This window comes from Camellia sinensis, chromosome 10, assembly GCF_055761805.1.
Source record: "Camellia sinensis isolate YWXY chromosome 10, ASM5576180v1, whole genome shotgun sequence".
Lineage (NCBI taxonomy): Eukaryota > Viridiplantae > Streptophyta > Magnoliopsida > Ericales > Theaceae > Camellia > Camellia sinensis.
The window spans coordinates 36667181-36689950 of NC_138970.1; the positions used below are offsets into that span (position 1 = coordinate 36667181).

Consider the following 22770-nt stretch of genomic DNA (forward strand, 5'->3'; position numbering starts at 1 on the left):
ATTATATTTTAATATGATATATATTTACACAAAATTAGTGATAAACATATGCGTCAATGTCGCATGAGATGGTAGAGAAATTATTTATTTATTTTTTTATTTTTTTGGCATTATCACTAAGACACTGAATAATTTTGATATATGTTTTGAATTCAAAACCTGCATACAGGCACTTTTATTGTTGTCTTTTCTGCTTAGAGGCGGGGAAATGCTATGGCAAAAGCAATCAACATGACTGAGGCCTTATAAATTGATTGGACTCAGTTCAAGAAAACTCAAATTGCCAAAACTCCATCCCATTTGATCTGGCCAAGTTATGCATATTATTGCCAGCTCTGCCCTCAAATCTTAGCATATTGAACCAACTCTTTCCACTTCATGATCAAATTACAAAACATGTTTCACATATACTACAAGATTATTTCACCTCATCTCTATCTACATGAACTGCACAGATATAAACATATGTCAAGCTTTCCTCAAAATCTTAATTAGTAGAGTCTCAGGCGAACAAGCCTTTACACTGGTCTGAGTCCATGACTATTACATTCATAGCAGAAAACTGATTTCACTACACTTTAACTACACTATCCACTTACTTGAGATCAATGCATGCCAACAATGTTCAATTGAAAATGTGTAACATCAAATATCTTTGTTCAAAAAAACAAAAAACAAAAAAACTTGCAGCCACAACAGATCAAACTTTTTCACAGGCAAACAGCTTCAATCCAAGTACTTGGACCTAAACCAACTCAAACCCAACAAGCTGAATATATAGTAACCAAGTGTTCCATTTCATGTCATTTTCCAGCCCTTCAAAATCAGTCAGAATGAAGGGACATATGCTCTGCCAGGTTAAGATGTCAGTTTGTTGTTGGCAACTTTGTCCAAATCACCAATCAGAGTTTGCATAAGGGTTTAACCAGCAGAGCTGAAAGTGAAGAAATTTCAGCGAAAGCAGTTAAGGGTTCTAGAAATTCACCCGTCTTGTTCTTCTCGGTTAAACACCCCTTTTCCTGTAACGATACCGAAGCTGAAGTATCTAATTTCCCATTTCTGGTGTCAGGAAATTCATTTCTTATCCTCAGTATAAGAAAAATCAAGACCAAATTACTGATCAGGGTAAGACGGAGGGGCTTAGGATTGAAGCGGCGGCACCAATATCAAAGAAGGCAATTGCAGGAATGGGTTTCTGATGATGTTGTGCAATTCTATCAATAGCACCAAGGAGGTTGAGTTTAGAAAGGGCATAGATTTTTTAAGATTCCAATGACCCACGGATTATCGAGTCAAGAAGGTCAAGGAAAATTTCTTTTAAACAAGAACAGAAAGCAAAAGAGACAGCATAGCAGCCACATAACAAATATTTTTTGATAAATAAAAGAAAACTTTTAAACAACTGTTTCGACGAAATCTCCAATTCAGCAACGCATGAATTTCCTTTCCAGAATAAAAGGCAATCAAAGGAACACAAACGAAAGCTTACATGAGGTTGGTAGAAAGCACTAGCAATAATGTTCATGATGCTAACAATCTCTTAATCCCAGTTTTCTGCTCCGAAGTAAGCCTCGTAGGGAACTTGATGTTGAACTTAATTCTCAAGTTACCTTTTTTGGAAGGTTCCTTTGGGATGGGCATACCTTCCCCTTTAACAACTTCTTCATAGGTGGGACTGATGATAGAGTTGATAGCAACTGTCAGATTTCGGCCATCAAGGGTCGTGATCTGTGCAGTGAAACCAGTCAGAGCTTCCACAAGGGAGATCTTCTGGGTAACAACGAGATCGTTGCCATCCCTCTTGAAGACGCTGTGAGGCTTCTCATCAATAATGAAGACAAGGTCTGAGGGTATAACACCTCGCTGTTCATTTCCCTTCTCTGGAAATGTTATTTTTGTTCCCTTCTTCCAACCTGGCTTGATCTCAATTGTAAGAATTTCCTCCATTGTGGTGGGTCTCCTACACAAGAAAATAATAATCAAAAAGCATAAACCCATAAAACACAAACAATAATAAGTTTGGTTTAAAATAAAACTAGCTTGAAAATTGGTAATTGACTTCTGATAACGAATGAGAAAATACTTAGAACCTGTAATCCCAATTCCCAAAACCAATTGGGTTCAGGAAACAAATATAAGTATGAGTGAGTATTCAATCTAACAACTAAGAGTTGAACATATAGAAATAAATTTTCCAACGGCAGACAGTTGCAGATTTCCTTGTGCAACAACTGTAGAAACTAGAACTCATCAGTCACTGGACAGAATACACCTTTCTCTGCTCTAGATAGTCCAACAGTTTAAATTGTTTAATGATGGAACTTTGTTCCAATGTAAAAACCGGTGTTGACATGTAGATGAACGTCGGTTCAATTCTAAGGACAGGCCCATTGGGCCATTGGGCTCTATAGTCAGACTTCAATTTGTACCCTGTGTACCCCTTGAGAGGAGCACTACCAGTAATGGCATTTCACTAATGAATTAGTCATGAATTAAAGTTTAACAGCATCAATTGCTTATAGTTTCACACCGATCAAAAAAAAAATTGCTTATAGTTTCACAGATATTATTAGCCAGACGATGCTGAATGAAGTAGATTCTCAGTCACAATGATCTATGTACTACTTTCTTTCTCCTTTCTGTCACCACAACCTGCCTGCCATTTTACAAACAGTGAATTTTTGTCTTCTATATCTTGGGGTTTTAATTGCTTAGCAACCAATAGAACATGTTCCCTGGAACTATTCACAACTCAAAGCAAGTTCTAGGAAAGGGGATAGCTCTCAAGGACATGCTAATGTGGTTCTGAGGTCTCCTTTGGTTATGCATCCGGAAGAAAAGGTAAAACAATTACCTTCTGAAATACTTGCACGGGGGAGAATAGGTTATCAACTTATCACAGGTAAATTATGCAGGAAAGAAAACCACCCAAAATATCAGTTAAAGTTTCATGAGCTGCAACAAAATGACTTTACCTTGACTTCAGCCCTGGCCCTAACTGGCTACAGAATCATGCCCTTCATTAGTGATAAAAGACACAAGGAAATTATGTTTTCAAAGGGGTGGACCACCTCTTAGTAATAGCAAAAAAGTGACCCATTCTATCTTGTCATAAGGGGTTGGCTTAGTGGCAAGGCCTTGGGTCTTTGGGGGTGTGCTGGTTCAGTGATCAAAACCTCTTAGGTGCTAACAAATCATTGGGCCATCCGACTGGGGAAAAATCTTTGAATTAACTGTGGTGCACTTGCGGGAAACTTCTTGCCGAAAGCCTATGCAGCCCTGGGATTAGTTGGGCTTTGATCCAGACACCCCAATGCCAATCAGAAAAAAAAGTCACAACTTTTCCACACACTTGCTTGAGCGAAGGTAAAATTTGTGTGTGCATGTGTGCGTGCAGTGTTTTTAAAGGCTCAAGGCACACTAAGGCACTGAAGGTCTCTCGGGGCCAAGGCGCAAGGCGAGGCGCGGGCTTTATTGAAGTAAGGCGCACAGTCTTAATAAAAAATAAAAAAATTAACATAGACTAATCATTCATAGTACTAAGACAATTTTTTTAAAAATAAAAAATAATCAAGATTCAAGACAAAATATAGAATAATTTTCAAAGCCATGAAAGTGCATATTACATAACATTTCAATTTTCAAAGATAAAATAATCCACATTCAATAAAATAAAAATAAAAATAAAAATAAAAACATAAACCCCAAACATCCAAAACATAAATATTCAACAAATACTAATATATGTCTTTAACACTTAAAAACATCAATATCAAAAGAAAGGGTAGGTTAGGTAGGTCAGTCAATCATCATCCTCAACATCAATGGCAAGCAAACTATCATCTTATTCTCCATCAGTTGATTTATGTTAAAACCTACCATCACCTACTCCACCTACCACCACCTACTACCACCTACTCCACTACATCTCCTATATAAGGAGCCCCTCACCATTTGTAAGAAAATAACATACATCAATCAATAATACAATCCATATATATACAATTCTCTATTTCTCTTTATACATTGATTTCTTACATAGTATCAGAGCAAGGTTAACAACCTAGTCATTCTGCTTCACCGGCGGGCGGCAGTCTCGCCTTGGCCGCCCGCCGGACCTCTACACATACCTTCACTCCGCTGCCACCAATTATTCTTCTTGATCTTGATCTTCTTGTTGTTGCTGATTCAAATGTTTGGTTTTCATCATATGAGGAACATTCTCAGATGACATAATCACTACTGGTATATTTCTCAGAGATGAAGATTCCTTAATTTTCTTGAGCAAATCATAGCCTGTCATTCCAGGCATACAGTAATCTGTAATAATCAGATTCACTTCCACTCCCTGATGATTGTTTGGAGAAACAGAGGGTTGCTCTGGGTCGCTCTGCTCATCTTCATTCAAACCCAAGAAGTCTCTCTCCATTTCAGATTTCCACCAGCAACATTAGAACCAAACCCAACTCTAAATCCAAGTCAAAGCACTCAAATTCAAGTCAAAGCACTCAAGTTCAGTGGCCCTTGTCAACCAAGGTTTCGGCCCTTCCTCATTTCATGTCCTTTAAGGTTGCTCAAGATGAAATGAAGCCAAAGCACTTTGCAGGTGCAACTATGAAGCAACAATTACTTGGTGGGATCCCTGTTACGGCACCACATCCAATGCTTTCTTCTCTTGGTTCTGTTGCAGGAACCACTGAACCGTGGTTCAATTCCAAGTCCTCTGAATCTCCTCCTGAGGACGTTGCTTCCGGTGCCGCCGCCATTGAAGTCAGCGGAGCCACCAGCGGAGTCATTGGTTGCATCAAAAGATCTTCAAAGTACTCTTTGCAGATTTCTTCTCCAGAGTCATCAATGTCGGCGGTTGCTACTTCCTTCTCTGCCTCTTCGTCATCCAAAACCCTAAAGCCAGTTTCCAAAACCCTACCTCTCAATCTTGGGCTTCTCTCGTCTTCGTCTTCGAAGACAACTTTGAAATCTCTCAAAACATCTCGATTTTTGCCTGGAAATAAGGTTGGTTCGGGCTCAGCTCTCGGAGCTCGCATGGTCTCTACGCCCGCGATGAAGCCCTTGACTTCGCTTGATTTCGACAGTTCAATTTTCAACACGGAGAAAATTACTCTCGCTGGTCACGACGAGTATATTGTGAGAGGAGGGAGGGATCTGTTTCCTCTGCTACCTGATGCCTTCAAGGGCATTAAGCGAATTGGTGTTATTGGTTGGGGTTCACAGGGCCCTGCTCAAGCTCAGAATCTGAGGGATTCTCTTGCAGAAGCAAAATCAGACATTGTGGTCAAGATTGGCCTCAGGAAGGGTTCTCACCGACTCCCCCAAAAACAAAATAGACTCATCATCTAACCTCCACCAAAGACATAATCATCATGCTGACCATACACCATCCTCTAAAATAATAATTCTCCACGCACTCACAATTTGACCCATTCTTTTTATTATTATTATTATATATATATATATATTTTTTTTCTCTTTTTCATCCCACCGTTTCAGAACCCATTAAGAGTCTGTTCCCCACTCCCACCTTTATTATTTTTATTCCTCATTATATATTCATCATCCCCATGCTCATCATTTCATCACCATCCCCTTATTTATTTATTTTTTTATTTTTATTTTTTTTCGATTCCCTTCTTTTCACAAAAAAAAAAAAAAAACAATTTACAAATTTGCACAACAACCCATATTTTATTCATCTCAGGGATCCATCCCGATCCCAATTTTACACCAAAAAAAAAAAAAAAAAAAAACCACAAACCCAAACACAACACCAAAAGCTTTGTTTTCTTTTCTGCAGACGGCCACCCACCGACTTCACTTCTTCGCCTATTCCGCCGGTCTTTTCTTCTTGCCTCCGTCCTGGGCGGCCCTTGCCGGTGCTGCCTCCGTGTTTCCCACTCCACTGGGCACGATCACTACTCCCTGCTCCTCCACTGCAGCATATGGCGGACCTCCAAATCGGAACATAACGGTGGCCTTCCGCTTCAGCTCCTTATTTTCCGCCTTTAGCACACTTATCTCTGCTCGCGCATCCTTATACATGCGTTGGAGCCAAGGTTCTGAAAAGCGGTTGCGGTCACCGTAACAGTGGCGGTGACGCGGTTGCGGTTGCGGGGTGTAAAGGCCGTAGTGTAACGGTTGCGGTAACCGGAACCGTGAATTTTTTTATTTTTCGCACAATTTGAAAAAAACTTACCGATCCGCATATTTTTTTTCCATGATCATATTTATTGGGTTAAAAATAAATATTGATCAATTTTTGTAAATTTTTAAGTATGATGCAATATATTTCATATTTTTAAATCACTATAAACTGAGTTTTTTACATTTTATTTTAATAATTAATGACTTTATATTATACAAAAAATCAATCACTAACTATTATACATAAGATAAACAATGACAAAAGTAAGAGAATAAATAAGAGCCTAAATATATACATATATATATATATATATATACATATTTTAACTAAGCCAAATAGATAATGACCACACTTATTATTATTATTTTCAAACAATATATAGATAGACACACACAAACAAAATGGTTTAGTGATAGCAGCTGAATAGAATAGCATAGGTCTTACAGTTTCAACAAATTAATAACATGTTCTTCATCTTCCCTCTTCTCTCTATCTCTTGCTCCTTCATTTTCTCTCATTATCTTCTCTCTTCTCTCTTCTCTCTATCCCTCTTCTCCCATTTTTAGCTTTTTTTTTTGTGTGTTTTTTCGAAAGAAACAGTTTGGAACCGTTACGTAACGGTGCTGTAACAGCCGTAACGGCTTGTTACGACCGCTACGGCAGCCGTTGCGGCCGACACACCTGTGAATCTCAATCACACTGCAAAAGCGGCCGTAACGGGTGGCGGTAACTGCCAAAACCGTTACGTAACGGCGTTACGTAACGGTTGCGGCCGCTTTTTAAAACCTTGGTTTGAGCAGAGCCAGTTGGGCGTTTAACTGCTGCACCTCATTTGTCCTACTCTGCAGCCGGTGCGACAAGTTTGTAACCGCCGTCATGGTCTCCACACATGACTTCAAAGTATACTGATTAGCCTCAACATCCGATTGCACTGCCATTCTTTGCTCCACAGAGCGCATAGGGAAGTTCAACGGAGCAAAATCAGGGGCGCTTGGTTGAGGTTCACGGGCAACCGCACCGGTTATCTCTCTTGTGGACTCGTTGAGGTCAGGAAAGAGAGTGAGCAGAGGGCGGGAAGAAGAAGCCATTTTCTGGGCAACAGAGTGTTACAGAGTATCTCTCTCAGAACACAAAGAGTTTTTCAGAGGTTTTTTAGCAGGTTTTTGTCTCTGCCTCAGCCTCAACCTCCGTCTTGGTTAAATAGCCAAGGCAGACACGCGTATCGTGCGCCGCTCGGCGCTAGACGACAACATGGGCGCGCAAGCCAAGGTAGTCACGCGCTTCGCCATAATGTCCGGCACACCTTTTTATGGATTGGGCACGCCTTTTGATGGCACGCCTTTTGATAGATTGGGCACCCCTTTTGAGGGTGCGACTTTTTAGGGGTCCGACAAGACTCTGTAAACTGTCCCGACATTGATTCCGGTTAGCTCCTTCATGGGTCCGACAAGACTCTGTAAACTGTCCCGACATTGATTCCGGTTAGCTCCTTCATGGGTCCGGCAAGACTCTGTAAACTGTCCCCACATTGATTCAGGTTAGTTTCTACAAGGGTCCAGGAAGACTCCGTAAACTGTCACAATAACTGTCACAACATTGTCTGCTACAACAGTCCGACATGACCCCATAAACTGTCTTCTACACCGGTCCGACATGACCCCATAAACTGTCTTCTACATCGGTCTGCCATAACCATACAGTCTTCTACAACGGTCTGACACGACCATACAGTGTCTCCTATCCATTTTTTATTTTTCAGATTATTTTCTTGTTTTGTTACTCTCTCCAAACTCAAGTTGGTTAGTTCCTATCCCCCTTGAGTTTGCGGGGGGCTGTTAAAACCTACCATCACCTACTCCACCTACTACACCTACCACCACCTACTACCACCTACTCCACTACATCTCCTATATAAGGAGCCCCTCACAATTTGTAAGAAAATAGCATACATCAATCAATAATACAATCCATATATATACAATTCTCTATTTCTCTTTATACATTGATCCTACTACACCTACCACCACCTACTACCACCTACTCCACTACATCTCCTATATAAGGAGCCCCTCACCATTTGTAAGAAAATAACATACATCAATCAATAATACAATCCATATATATACAATTCTCTATTTCTCTTTATACATTGATTTCTTACAATTTGTATCCCTCAACATCTTCCTCCTCTGTGTCATCTGAGCCCGCTTCCTCTTCATCTATTAATTGAAATGGAGTTAATCTTGATGATTTAGATATCCTCGGTTGTGCCTTTGAGCGTGAACTTGTTGCTCTACTTGCATGGCTACTTTCTTCTACTCCAGAAGCTCTAGCAACAGTGGCCCAAGTCAAGCCATCATCATCATCAAACACAGGCTCATTATCTTCATTTGATTCTCCATCCATCCTCCCAAGCAACCACTCATTGCTTTCATCAATATTTTGCAAAGATATGGGATCAAGAGTGCTGCGCATGTCATACCTAAATCTCAATGTTCTATTATATTTGACAAACACTAAATCATTGAGACGTTGTTGTTCCAATCTATTTCTTTTCTTGCTATGAAGCTGCAAATATTAAAAAGATATTATATTCTACATAATGAGAATAAAAAATATTTGAATTGAACAAAAAATTAGTTAGAATGTTAAATACTCACATGTTCAAATACACTCCAATTTCATTCACAACCCGATGAACTACATGTTAGGCTAAGGACTTTTATGGCAAAAGTTTGCAAGTTTGGAGTTTTAAAACCATATGATGCCCACCAATCAGCTACGATAATCCACTAGTTAGAAATAATTGTTACCAAGTATTGAATTTTACTAAAAGTATTACTAAAAATAAACTCTATGAGTCTATAATATATTACCTGGTGCCCTTGTATTTTTTTGCCTAATCGCAACAGACTTGCCAAAAAGACTCTCAGCCTTCATATAAATACTCATCTCATTAGTGATCAAATCTTGAACAGTGACATCCGGGACCAACCTTTGCATGCATTCAAAAAACCCACTCATCACTTCATGATCTTTTTGCACCTCTAACGCTTTTGGGTAAAAGAATTCTGGGTTAAGAAAATACACAGCTGCATGTAAAGGCAGATGCAATTGGACATCCCATCTTTTGTCGATGATTTTGAAGATTTCATTATACTTCTCTTCTTTATGATCAAATGAACTTGCAATGCATTCTTTTGCCCTATCCATTGCCTCATAAATGTATCCCATGGGAGATTTCTTCTCAATATCAACCAATCTAAGCACTTTGACGAGAGGACCCGAGACCTTAAGGGCAAGCACAACAGTATTCCAAAATGAAGGCATCAACAAAATTTGTGCCATTCTTTTACCTTGTGGCTCATTTACCCATTTGCTTGAGGTCCAGTCTTCGGAGGTGACCATCTTTCTCAAATTGTTTTTTTGTTGATGCATCCTAGACAAAGTCAGAAAGGCGGTTGCAAATCTAGTTTTTGCAAGTTTGATCAAATTCTTTAGATTTGTATAGCGCCTCATCATGTTTAGCAACGTAGGCCGGTTGTAAATGTAGCCATGTACTGCAATACCGCTTTCAAATGTTTTTTTCAATCTAGGTATCTTAAAAATGTCTTCTAACATCAAGTCCAAGCAATGAGCAGCACATGGTGTCCAATACAAGTGTTCATACTTAGCTTCCAAAAGCCTCCTTATAATGTAACAATAACGAAGAATTATTATTTTCAAGTTTTTAAATACAAAACAAACTATGAGTAAACAATTTTGATGTAAGGAATGAAGAAATATTCTTACCGGCCAACACATTAGCAGCAGCACTATCAGTGATAACTTGCACCACATTCTCTTTTCCAACTTTCTCCACAAACTTGTCTAGTAATTCAAATAGCTTTTGCCCATCCTTTGAATAGCTAGAAGCATCAACCGACTCAACAAACATAGTTCCTCTTGGACAATTAGCTAAAAAGTTAATCAATGTCCTTCCTCTCTTATCAGTCCAGCCATCAGCCATTATGAAACACCCGTATTTTGCACAATCCTCTTTATGATTCTTCATCAAATCTTCAGTATGTTTCACTTCTTTTTTGAGTTGGGTAACTCGCACTTCATGGTAAGTTGGTGGCTTCATACCAGGACCATATTGCCCAATGACTTCAATCATTGGTCCAAAACTCTCATAATTTACTGCATTAAAAGGGATACCAGCATCATACATCCATCTTACAAATCTTTACACTGCCCAAGCTCTCATTTCTTTTTTGTAAGGGTCATTTGCATCAATTTTGGTTTGCTTCCCTTTTGCCTGGTCTCTTCAATTTTTCACTACTGATTCAGGATTGGGTGTGAAGTAAACATCCATAGGCCCTTTTCTCTTTGGCATTTTTGATTTGGATTTGGATGAACCTTGGCTGCTACTTGTCAACTTAAGACGTTGATTGACATTAATCTCAACAACATCATCATCTTCATCTTCATCTTCATCTTCCATGTCCATGTCATCGAAATCAGGCAACATGTTCATTTCTTCTTTTTGTCTTCTTTTTTGACATGAACTCTCTAATCTCTTCTCTTACATGAGTTGGACACTTCGGACAAGCAGTGACATTCCTATAACCTCCCACGAGGTGTTGTTTCACCCGATAAACACCTCCATTTGATACTTTACCACAAAAATTACACTCAAACTTGTTTAAATTATTCTCCTCTACCAAATGGGCATATTGCCACGCCGGATCTTTTCTATTACTTTCCGATGTCATTTTCTACTTAGTACTTACTACACAACACAAAAAATAAATAATAGAAAAACAATTTCAGTATAATGAATGTAATGTATGTGATGAATTAATTAATGTATGTAATGTATGAATCAATTTTCTATTTTTTTAATTAATGATGAATTAATTAATTTCAGTATAATGATGAATCAATTTCAGTATAATCATAATGAATGTAATGTATCTATTTTTTTCTATTAATTAATGATGAATTAATTAATTAATGTATGTAATGTATAAATTAATTAATGTATGTAATGTATGTCATTTTCTTTTTTTCTTTTTTCTTTTTTTAACAGAGACAGACTCAAAACAAAGAGAAAAAATGAAAACGAAAAAGAAGAACAGAGCTAACTAGCAGAATAAGAAGGGGAAAAAAAAAAAGAAACAGAGCTTCGGCAGAATAAAAAGGAGGAGAAGAAGAAGAAGAAGAAAAAAAGAATTCACCCAACCCAACCCAGCAACCCAACGAGCGAAGCAGAAGAAAAAAAAAAATCGATCGAAGCTTTCTCGAAGAAGAAGAGCCCAGTCAGAAGGAGTCGAAGGAGCTTCGACAGAGGTTCGCGACAGAGGTTCGAAGAAGAAGAAGAAGAAGAAGAAGAGGAGGAGGAGTACCTAGTTCGAGCGAGAGAAGAGCCCAGTCGGAAGGAGTCGAAGGAGCCCAGTTGAAGGAGAACACAGATTAGGGATTCGATTTGAGTCCTCTTTTGATTTCGCTTGTATTGTATTGCATATGAGTTGTAATCGTATGTGTTGGAGGCTATTGGAACACAATTTTCAGCCATCAGATATGAATTAAGCATAAACAGAGAAGCCCGCCTCTCTGCGCCTCTTCCAGTCGCATCCAAGGCGCGCGACTGTTATACTGCGCCTCGCCTCGCCTCACCTGGCGCCTAGGCGCGCCTTTCACAACACTGTGTGCGTGCGTGTGTGTGTGACAATTGTTAGGACCTACTCCAGCCTAGATCTAAGATCACCCCCAACACCCCACATGGGGCTTGAACTCACAACTCCACTATGGGGGTTGGAGAGCCCTATAACCTTGTGGGATCATATCATGCTTAGTTGGCACTAGATTTGTTATGCCAAGCAAGTACATGAATAGATTCCCTTCACCAAACCAAGATAAAAAGCACAATACACGCCCTACCCCCTCTGAGAAAAAAATGAAGAAAAAGGGTGCAATAATAGTAATAATAAAACAATACAAACAAGGAAAGAGACACTGAATAATAAAAAATATAAACATTTGAACATATTTCAACTCAAACATCCACCCCTATAAAATAAAAAAGGGGCAATAATAGTAAGGCCAAGTTTGGCAACATCAAAATAATCCATCTTTTTATCTTTTTATCTTTTTTCCATCACATCATCTCTCTACTTTTCTGCACATCTTTTCGTAAAAAAATAAAAAGTACACTTATTTAGGTCATCCCAAACAACCCCTAAAACTATAGCATAATACAAACAAGGAAAGAGTGTTGAATCATAAAAATTTTGACTATATTTAGACTCCAACATGGAATTTACATAATTCTACTAATTGAATAATTTTTAAGAATTAAAATCTCTTGTGACTTTTTGATGGGGCAATTCATTTCCAAATAAGAGACATAAAAAAGAAAGGAAAAAGAAAATGCCATTTCACAAGACATCTAAGGGAAAAAAATCCCTTTTATGATACGATACCTAAGAAAATACCATTTCCTTTTATGATACCTAAGAACATTTTGATAGGGCTTGGGCAGGCATTTTGTTAGAACCTGGGTGGGCCTAGGTAGAATTTAGAGGCCCAAATTAATTTGGGCTGGGCTTGGGCAAAGGGGAATGGGCAAACTATATATGTAAATTGAATATACCTATAAATTATAAGCAATTTGATTAGAAGTAATAAATCTAGACCGTTAGATCAAATGAACTATATATATCGTCACAAACCTTATTTCTCATTGAGTGAGACTCACAGTCACAACAGCAGAGAGAGAACCTATTTGGGTTTTCCATTTTTGGCAGATGGGCCGATTTGAGCTCGTGTTTCCTAAGCTTCCTATAATTTCAGAAAATTTCATGTTGGTAGCTTTATTTCTATAGAAACACAATCTGACAAAAGGTCCTCTCTTCATCTTTCTCTTGATGCTTCCTCCTAGGTTTTTTTGCAGAGTGACAAACCTATTAGAATAGCTAGTTAATTATAAATTAAGCAAGAAATGTATATTCATCTTTCGTAAGGAGAGACCAAGAAATCTTTCATATGCATAGATTGTATATCCATTCCTGTGAATCATAAATCGTAATAGTTAATAGTCATGTCTGTGGTATATATGGATTTATTAGGTTCTCATTGATTGAGTTTGGAATTACTTCTCTGGCAATAGGCTTACCAAATTAGGGATGTTTGTATTAGGTTCTCATTGATTGAGTTTGGAATTACTTCTCTGGCAATAGGCTTACCAAATTAGGGATGTTTGCTGGCTTGGGAAATTCGGGCAACTCGGGCTAGCCCAAGTTTGAGTTGAGCTTGGGCCGGCTTGGGCAAAAAAGATTGGGTTGAAGGTTGGGCTTGGTCAAGCTTAGGCACCTCTCAGCACAATTCGGTCCAGGCCTAAGCAACCCCTCTATGATGCATGGACACGGACACGGGACACGACACGAGCACAGGAAAACGTAAATTTTAAAAAAATAGGAGACACGACACGCTAGGGACACGCTAGGGACACGTTCAATATATATAATATTATTTATTTATTATATGTAAAATTAAAAAATATAAATATGATTTATTTATTTTAATATCAAATATTATTCACAAATTAAAATTTTTTTGTAAATAAAAATAATTTATTTAAGCAAATAATAATATCTAAAAAATAGAAAAAAAGAAAAGAGGAAAAAAAGAAGATTTTTTTGTTCAAATATATATACCTATATTAGTATATAAATATATATGTATACATATTAGTATATAATACTCCCTCCGTCCCAAAATAATGGTCCTTTTTGGGGAATCCAACTTTTTTTGGTAGTACAATTATTGCATTTGAAAAAAGTTGATTTTCCAAAATTATCCTTTTGATAGTACATTTTTTGAGAATATCAATGCCTAATTGTACTTTTTATGTTGTTTATTAATTTAAAAGAAGGGTAAAATAGGAAATTTATATTATTTTTGTACTTGATTTTTGAAGAGGGACTAATATTTTGGGACAATGAAAAATGGAATAAGGGACTAATATTTTGGGACGGAGGGAGTATATATTTATACATATTATCAGAAAAAGAAAATAGAAAAAAAAAATAGAAGACACAGAGAGAGAGAGAGAGAGGGAGAAGGAGAGAGAGAGAGAGACAGCGACTGAGAGAGATCAGAGAGAAAGGACGAAGAAGAAGAAGAATGGAGAAGAGCAGCGTACCTCAACGAGTAACGACGAGACGAGCTACGACGAGCTACAACGACCGACGAGGAGTGACGAGTGACGAGCGACGATGAGCTATGACGAGCGACCACTGAAAAGTGACCAGGTCCTCTCTTTCTCTCCCTTTCTCTTATGTTCGCCGTTTCTCTTCTGTTCTAATCGAATTAGGCAGATATTACTCTATTTTTGTTTTTTACAAATCAACTCCAAAAAAAGTTTTGTAAATTATGAAATTACCCCTGAACGTGTCCCCAAAGTGTCCAAACGTGTCCACAACGTGTCCGGATGTAAAAAAATCAAAAAAAAAATGGGACACTCTTTGCTGCGTGTCGGACACGTGTCCATCGCGTGTCTGACGCGTGTCCGTGTCCGACATGTGTCCGACACTGGTACGGAGCCCTCGGAGAGGTGTCCGTGATTCATAGCAACCCCAACAAACCTGGACAAGTTGCACCCCTAACAAAATCATTCTAAAATCTCAACAATTCTCCTGCCAGCCAAAAAGAAAATACCAACTGCTGACAATCAACAACCTTTAAATTAGTTATCAAAGCCAGCAACCATATGATGTCAACAACTCCAACAATTCCCAACCAGGGCATATAACTTATACGTGCAACTATTCCCCTCATCCACAAGATTTTACAACCCTCTCAATCCTTCCAAACTTTCTAAGGAGATCTTTGTAGTAAAAAATCTTTCAAGCTTTTCAATTAACACTCTTGAAATTACAAATAACATATCCAAAAAGGCTCCAATTTCTTAAATAATCAATTCAAACAAATTCTCTAAATCTCTAATACTACAGCATGTATTCTTCCCCCTACATCTACCAACAATTGAGCTCAAAAAAATAAATGAAAAAAAACAAAGTAATTGGAAAATGAAAGGAAACATCAAAAAAGGAAAACATGACTTGGTAAATAGATGCCGCCTTCAGCTGAATATGACATGAAAATCAGGTCTGACTTTTTGCCTTCCAATAGGAATAGTAGAGTAGCAAGAACAATAAAACCAAGCTCTAAGAATATAATCCACGTTTTCCTTGCCTATAATTTTGTCTAATAAGCACGAGCATTTAATCACACGCATTAATTAACACTCTTATCGTAATATTCATAAAGTAGACACGTGAAGACAACACTAGAGAAGCCTCTAAAAAATCTGAGTCCATCTTCAATCCAGCCAAAGCATGCATGCAAATGCAAGATAAGATAGGATAGAATAGAACTACGGAATAATTAGAAAGTAAAATTTGTCGCTTCCTATATAATCACAATTCCAATCACATACGAGCATAACAAGAAATCACAACTAGACAACTCACATTCAGTTTGAAAGCAAATCGTAAGATTCATCATTTTCCTCCAATTTACAACCACCAAGCAAAGCACAAAGGATTCACAAATTTAAAGCTCATATAGGACACACTTTAACAAAAAATGAAAATAACTTTCTGCATAAAATTATGCAGAGTATCGCCATAAAATGGTGACATGGAGGGTAGAAAGTTCCTAATTCTACGGATAGGAAGACCATACTCAACTACATACCCATGTGTCAGAATTCACTATATTTAATCAAGTCTAACAAAGGTGTAAACTTCATAGCTCCATACAAGAAAAAGTCAAAACAGTGACTTCACCTGCTAATCTCAAGCAAGTGTCTTACAAAATTATAGGTAAAGCTTGTATATTTTTGGCAATATTCAAACTACATAAACATAGCTAAAAACAACACTCTGTGCATCAATATACCAATTAATTGTAAATTCAATTGAACCCAATTAAAGTCAATTTATGCACTTGAGATCATTACTAAACAAACTTCAAAATTTTCAGAAACTATATATTAAATCCGAATCTTACCCACTAGCATCAATGACATCTCTCGAAATCTTCATTTTCTTAGTAGTCCCCTTATACAAATCCTCCAAACTACATGGCAAATTCCGCTCTATCGCCGCCCCTTTTCGAGGCACATGACCGGACCCTTCACCCCCAGCTCCGCCCCGAAACGAAGAGAATATATCCTCCCCAAACATACCCCTCGGAAACCCCGAAGCACTGGCTCGAGACCCACCCATATCCCCCATTCCTCCGAAAGGGCTATTAAACCCGAAAAACTCAGAGAAAATGTCATCGGCGCTTCGAGGATTGAACCGGAACGTCGTCGGACCACCACCACCACCGTCGGAGCCAGCATAAAAGCCTCCGGCACCGGGCGGCGGAACCTGGCCCTTCAAACCCTCTTCGCCGTACTGATCGTAGACAGCTCGCTTTTGGGGATCACTCAAAACCTAGAAAATTGAACAGGAAGATGATTGGGAAATTGAATGAAAAAGAGAAGAGAGAGACAGAGAGAGAGAATTAGGGGGATTTTGTGAACATACATCGTAGGCTTCGGAGATTTGTTTGAATTTGGATTCGGCGTCTTTCTTGTTGTTAGGGTTTTTATCGGGGTGCCATTTCATGGCGAGCTTGCGATAAGCTTTCTTCAAGTCATCGTCTTTGGCGTTTCGGTCTACCTGAAGAACCTTGTAGTAGTCCACACCCATACCACCCTCTCTCTCTCTCTCTCTCTCTCTCTCTCTACTTTCTCTCTCTTCTGTGTCTCAGAATTTGGTTAGGAGGATGGAGGAGGAGTGATCGATTGGGTGGGGCTGAGTCATCAACCACGAAAAATTATTCAATGTTTCTAGAACGTTACGTGCTCATCATCATACCCTTGCTTATGTCTTTAATTATTGATACAAAATCTTTAATCTTATTTCCTTTATTAATCATAAAATCTTAGAGGGCTAGCTACAGTGATTGAGAGGTCTGGAATTGGGATTCTATATGAGCGCTACTTGATCGTACTTCATGACCACCTAATAACACAAACAGTGATTGAGAGTTCTAGAATTAAGACTCTATATAAGTGTTCCCTTACTATACTTCATGACCACTCAATAACACGAACAGTAATTGAGAGTTCTAGAGTTGAAACTTTAAACTCAATTCTAATAACATGAAAAATCAAAAAAATAAAAATAAAATCAAAACATTATATCACACTAAGGCTTATTTTGAAAAGATGATAAAAAATGATTTTTTGGCTTTTAATCAAGCTTTTGGTTTTTTTAAATAAATGATTTGGGAAGTTGGTAAAAAATGACTTTTGACTTTTTTTATTAATGTTTGTTTATGATGTCAAATCATAATAAAATAATCAAACTACTCCCATTTATTTAAAATATTTACAACTTCACCTATGTAACACATTTTGACCCATAAAGATAAAATTATAATTTCACCGTTAGCTAAAAATCAACTTCCCAAATGAAAAAAAGACAAAAAAATTAACTTTTAACTTTTATTACAAACCAAAAAAAAATGACTAAAAGTCAACTTTCCAAAATAACCTTAAGAATCACCCATATTAAATCTCTTTTATCGGAGTTGTCAATCATTTTTACAATAGTCCCTCACCAGCCAGGAGAGGGAGTGGGCCAGAAACTGAGGTGGAGGCCCTCATGATTAGACCAATCCTTGTTGGATTTGACAGCCTATGAGCCCATTTATGTCTATTTATTCATAATAATCCTATTCCTTCATTTCCATCAGTACCATTTGAAATTTTTCATTTATCTAAAATTTCATTATTATTAATTCATTTTTCATTGAATTATATAGGTGATGCAGCTATGTTTGGTTTAGTTTGGAGTTTTTAATTTGTATTTTTATATTTTTAATGATTTTTTAAAATTTTTTATTTTTTAAATGCACTTAATTTTGATATTTTAAAAATATAAAATTTGTATAACAATCTTTAAAAAAATTATTGAACACAACAAAATGTAAAAATATATCAAAAAATTGTTGGAACAATTTTCTGTGTAAATAAAATAACTTGAAATAAATTCAAACAAAATAAATAAATAACATACCGGATTTATTTATCAAATTAAATTAAAATTAAGACCAAGTCGAGTGTGTGACACTCTGTCCTTAAGACAGATTCGTCCCGCTACGGTGCTTACGGTTGAGTGGCGTCTATCTCCCAGGATACAATGATCTTTACAAAGTTGTAGAAGCACTTCAAACAAATTTGTCCGGCGAACTAGAACCTTGTGTTCTATAACTCTCTGAAATTTATTCCTAATATTTTATATGAAGAATAATGCACTAAAAGAAAATGGACAGCAAAGAGACAAGAATTTCAGACTGAATTTTTCGGGATCAATCAAAATTGGAATGGGGCCGCCTTTATATAAGTTTTGTTGGCACCTATTCAATTTGAATAGAAAAGGTTTGAAGAAGGGACATACCCCTTCCTTTAAAATAAAGAGACACCATAAAAGGTTTGCACCCTTTCATTCAAATAGAGGTTTGACCCTTCCTTTAAAATAAAAAGACACCATGAAAGGTTACACCCTTTCATTCAAAATGGAGTCTATTTCAATTCACAACTACCTCTTTATAAATTTTCCAACAATCCCCCACATGAATAAAATTGACAGAGAGAAAATGCAATAACATGATGAAAATACAGAGAGTACAGAAATTGAAAACATTCTGCAAAAGATAGGTAGCTTTTGGCTTTGAACCTTCCCTTGTGAGATACTATCGGATTTACTAGCTAACCAGTGAACATGATGTCTTGAACTGTTCAGCCGTTTATGTAAACCAAGACAATAAAACTCACACAGTATATCTCCAGACACAGTTTAGTTCTCACTATTGTGTTCATTTTGGCCCTGAACAACCTGGTCTTTCATGAGTGCTCTAAAGACTTGTAGCCCTTCACAAATCTTATAGAACCGGCCCAGTTCACACTCACATAGGTGATTCTTATGAAGAGTATCCTGCTATACTCCAGTAGGTTAACCTAGATATAAGAATCATTAAAAGTTTTACTTAACCTAAAACGCTGCAAACATCACTATTTCATCATAGAAATGAGTAGGAGTTGGACTCCTCAGTGATCCTTCTGAGTCAATCACAACTCGGTTGTCCCTTTGAACTTAGATCTTGGGATCTCCAGTCAACTAGGTTGGGTTGCCGTTGTGGTAACTCTTATTTAATAGGCTTAAGTCCCATTCCCCTCGATGAATTCTCAACTAACTCTCTTGCTAACCCTTTGGTTAGTGGATCCGCTATGTTGTCTTTAGACTTAACATATTCTATGGACATAATTCCATTAGAGAGTAGTTGTCTTACGGTATTATGTCGACGACGAATGTGTCAAGACTTACCGTTATACATATGACTCTGTGCTCTACCAATTGCTGATTGACTATCACAATGTATACATATAGCAAGCACCGGTTTTGGCCATATTGGAATATCTTCAAGGAAGTGGCGAAGCCATTCTGCCTCTTCCCCTGCTTTGTCTAAAGCTACGAATTCAGATTCCATAGTAGACCTAGCAATACAAGTCTGTTTGGAAGATTTCCAAGATACAGCTGCCCCACCAAGAGTAAAGACATATCCACTAGTGGACTTTGAGTCTCTTGTATCCGATATCCAATTTGCATCACAGTATCCTTCAAGTACTGCTGGATATCTAGTATAATTAAGCCCAATGTTACGAGTAAATCGGAGATATCTAAGAACCCTTATAATTGTTTTCCAGTGTTCTTCTCCCGAATTACTCGTATATCTACTTAATTTACTTACTGCATAAGCTATATCTGGGTGAGTGCAGTTCATCAAGTACATTAAGCTTTCAATAATTTGGGCATACTCGAATTGAGAAATACTTTCCTGTACATTCTTAGAAACATACAAATTAATATCTACAGGTGTTCTTACAAGATGATCATCATCTTTGCTGAATTTGTCAAGTATTTTCTCAATGTAATGAGATTGTGACAAAGCATATCCTTCTGATGTTTTGGTAATTTTCATACCAAGTATTACATCAGCAATGCCCATGTCCTTCATGTCAAAATGTTTATTCAACATTTTCTTGGTAGTTTTAATCATGTCATTTTTACTACCAATGATGAGCATATCATCTACATAAAGACATACAATGACATAACCTTTATCTGTGTTTCTAATATAAACACATTTGTCACACTCATTAATTTTAAATCCATTTGACATCATTGTCTTGTCAAATTTCTCATGCCATTGCTTTGGCGCTTGTTTTAAACCATATAATGATTTAACCAATTTACACACTTTCTTTTCTTTCCCTGGAACAGAAAACCCTTCTGGTTGTTCCATATAAATTTCTTCATTTAACTCACCATTTAAGAAAGCGGTTTTAACATCCATTTGATGAATTTCTAAATTATATAGAGATGCAATGGCAATTAGCATTCTAATGGATGTTATTCTAGTAACCGGTGAGTATGTGTCAAAATAGTCTAAACCTTATTTTTGTCTAAATCCTTTGACCACAAGTCTTGCCTTGTATTTGTCAATTGATCCATCCGCTTTCATTTTTCTTTTGAAAATCCACTTGTACCCAAGAGGTTTACAACCTGGTGGCAAATCCACCAATTCCAAAGTGTGATTTTGCAAGATGAATTCAACTTCACTGTTGACAGCTTCTTTCTATAAAGAAGCTTCAGGACTGAACATAGCCTCTTTAAAAGTTAAAGGCTCATTTTCTAACAAAAATGTTAGAAAATCTGGACCAAAAGATTTTAAGGTTCTAGCACGTTTACTATGCCTAGGTTCTTCTTCCTCATTTTAGTCTAACTCTTACTCTTGATCATGTTCTTGATTATTACTAGTAATAGTATCAAAAGATCACTTATTATTACTAGTTTCTTGTCCAGTTTTATTTGGAAATACATGTTCAAAGAATGATGCATTCCGAGACTCAATAATAGTATTTACATGCATTTCGGAATGTTCTGATTTATGAATCAAAAACCGATATGCACTACTATTCTTGGCATAACCAATGAAAATGTAATCAATGGTTTTAGGACCTATCTTAGTCTTTTTAAAACTAGGAATAGCCACTTTAGGAAAACACTCCCACACTTTTAAGTATTTGTAGGATGGTACTCTACCATGCCACATTTCATAAGGTGTTTGATTCACTTTCTTTCGGGGTACTTTATTTAAAATATAATTAGCAGAAAGTATTGCTTCCCCCCACAAGTTGTGAGGTAATCCAGAACTGATTAACATGGCATTTATCATTTCTTTTAAAGTCCTATTTTTCCTTTCAGCAATTCCATTTTGCTAAGGTGAGTAAGGAGCGGTGGTTTGATGAATTATTCCATGTTCTTTACAAAACTCACCAAAAGGTGATTCATATTCACCACCTCTATCACTTCTAAGTTTCTTGATTTTCTTACCAAGTTGATTTTTAACTTCATTCTTATATTGAATGAAAGTTTCCAAAGCTTTATCCTTGGTTCGAATTAAATAAACATAACTATATCTAGTATAGTTATCTATAAAAGTGATAAAATATTTTTTCCCACCTCTAGTTTGAATTGATTTAAAATCACAAATGTCACTATGAATTAATTCAAGTGGTTCCGTACTTCTTTCAATTAAATGAAAATGAGTTTTAGATAATTTTGCTTCAATGCAAATTTCACATTTATGATTTGAATCAATGCTAAATTTAGGTAAACATTCCATATTAATTAATCTACGCAAAGATCCATAATTAACATGTCCTAGTCTACCATGCCATAAATTTGAAGACTCAAGCAAGTAAGAAGAAGATGTAGTATTATTAATAACTGAGGGTACAACGGTCATTATATTTAACTTGAAAAGGCCATCAGACATGTAATCTTTTCCTACATACATCCCGTTTTTGGTAAGTACAAACTTGTCACTTTCAAAAACTAGCCTAAACCCATTCTTACTCAACAAAGATCCGGAAACTAAATTCTTGCGAATGTCCGGTACATACAACACATTGTTGAGAGTGAGTTCCTTTCCAGATGTCATCTTGAGTACAATCTTTCCTTGTCCTTCAACTTTGGAAGTTGAGGAGTTGCCCATAAAGAGTTGTTCACCATTGTCCACTATAGAATAAGATGTGAACATCTTTTTGTCGACACAAACATGGCGAGTAGCACCAGTGTCCACCCACCATTCTTTAGGATTTCCGACAAAATTTGCCTCGAAAACAACTGCAGAAAGTTTAATATCATCTATACCATTGGAAATATTGTCCACTTCAGTTATGTGGGCTTGAGCAGGCTTCTTGCTTGTTCTTCTTTTGCTTTTGCCTTTGCTACGGCAATCTTTGGCCCGATGTCCCTCTTTGTCACAGATGTAACATTTGCCATTAAACTTGTACTTTTTATTACCCCTCCCTTTAGAGCCTTGTGATGAACTTTCTCCAGAAGACTTTCGTTTCTTGGTTTTTGAAGCATGTTCCACCACATTTGCCTTAGACTCCATAGGATGCTTACCAGCCCGCTTTTCAGAATTGCGGTTGTCCT

General features: G+C 37.1%; 1 protein-coding gene across 1 annotated transcript; it reads right to left on the minus strand.

Moving 5' to 3' along the window:
* Nucleotides 1–1360: 1360 nt before the first annotated feature.
* Nucleotides 1361–17315, minus strand: LOC114278081 (uncharacterized). Its single transcript, XM_028220065.2, has 3 exons — nucleotides 16744–17315; nucleotides 16220–16650; nucleotides 1361–1960 (listed from the first exon to the last, which is right to left on the minus strand). The coding sequence occupies exons 1-3, from the start codon at nucleotides 16906–16908 to the stop codon at nucleotides 1522–1524; spliced, it is 1035 nt and encodes a 344-aa protein (XP_028075866.2). The 5' UTR covers nucleotides 16909–17315; the 3' UTR covers nucleotides 1361–1521.
* Nucleotides 17316–22770: the final 5455 nt, after the last annotated feature.

What these genes read in the sequence shown, in the direction of transcription:
- LOC114278081 (XM_028220065.2), bottom strand. Translation starts at nt 16,908, where the DNA reads ATGGGTGTGGACTACTACAAGGTTCTTCAGGTAGACCGAAACGCCAAA. An exon ending in AAATCTCCGAAGCCTACGAT is followed by an intron (nt 16,651 to 16,743) that starts GTATGTTCACAA and finishes TCAATTTTCTAG; the next exon opens with GTTTTGAGTGATCCCCAAAA. An exon ending in GATGTCATTGATGCTAGTGG is followed by an intron (nt 1,961 to 16,219) that starts GTAAGATTCGGA and finishes TTTCTTGTGTAG; the next exon opens with GAGACCCACCACAATGGAGG.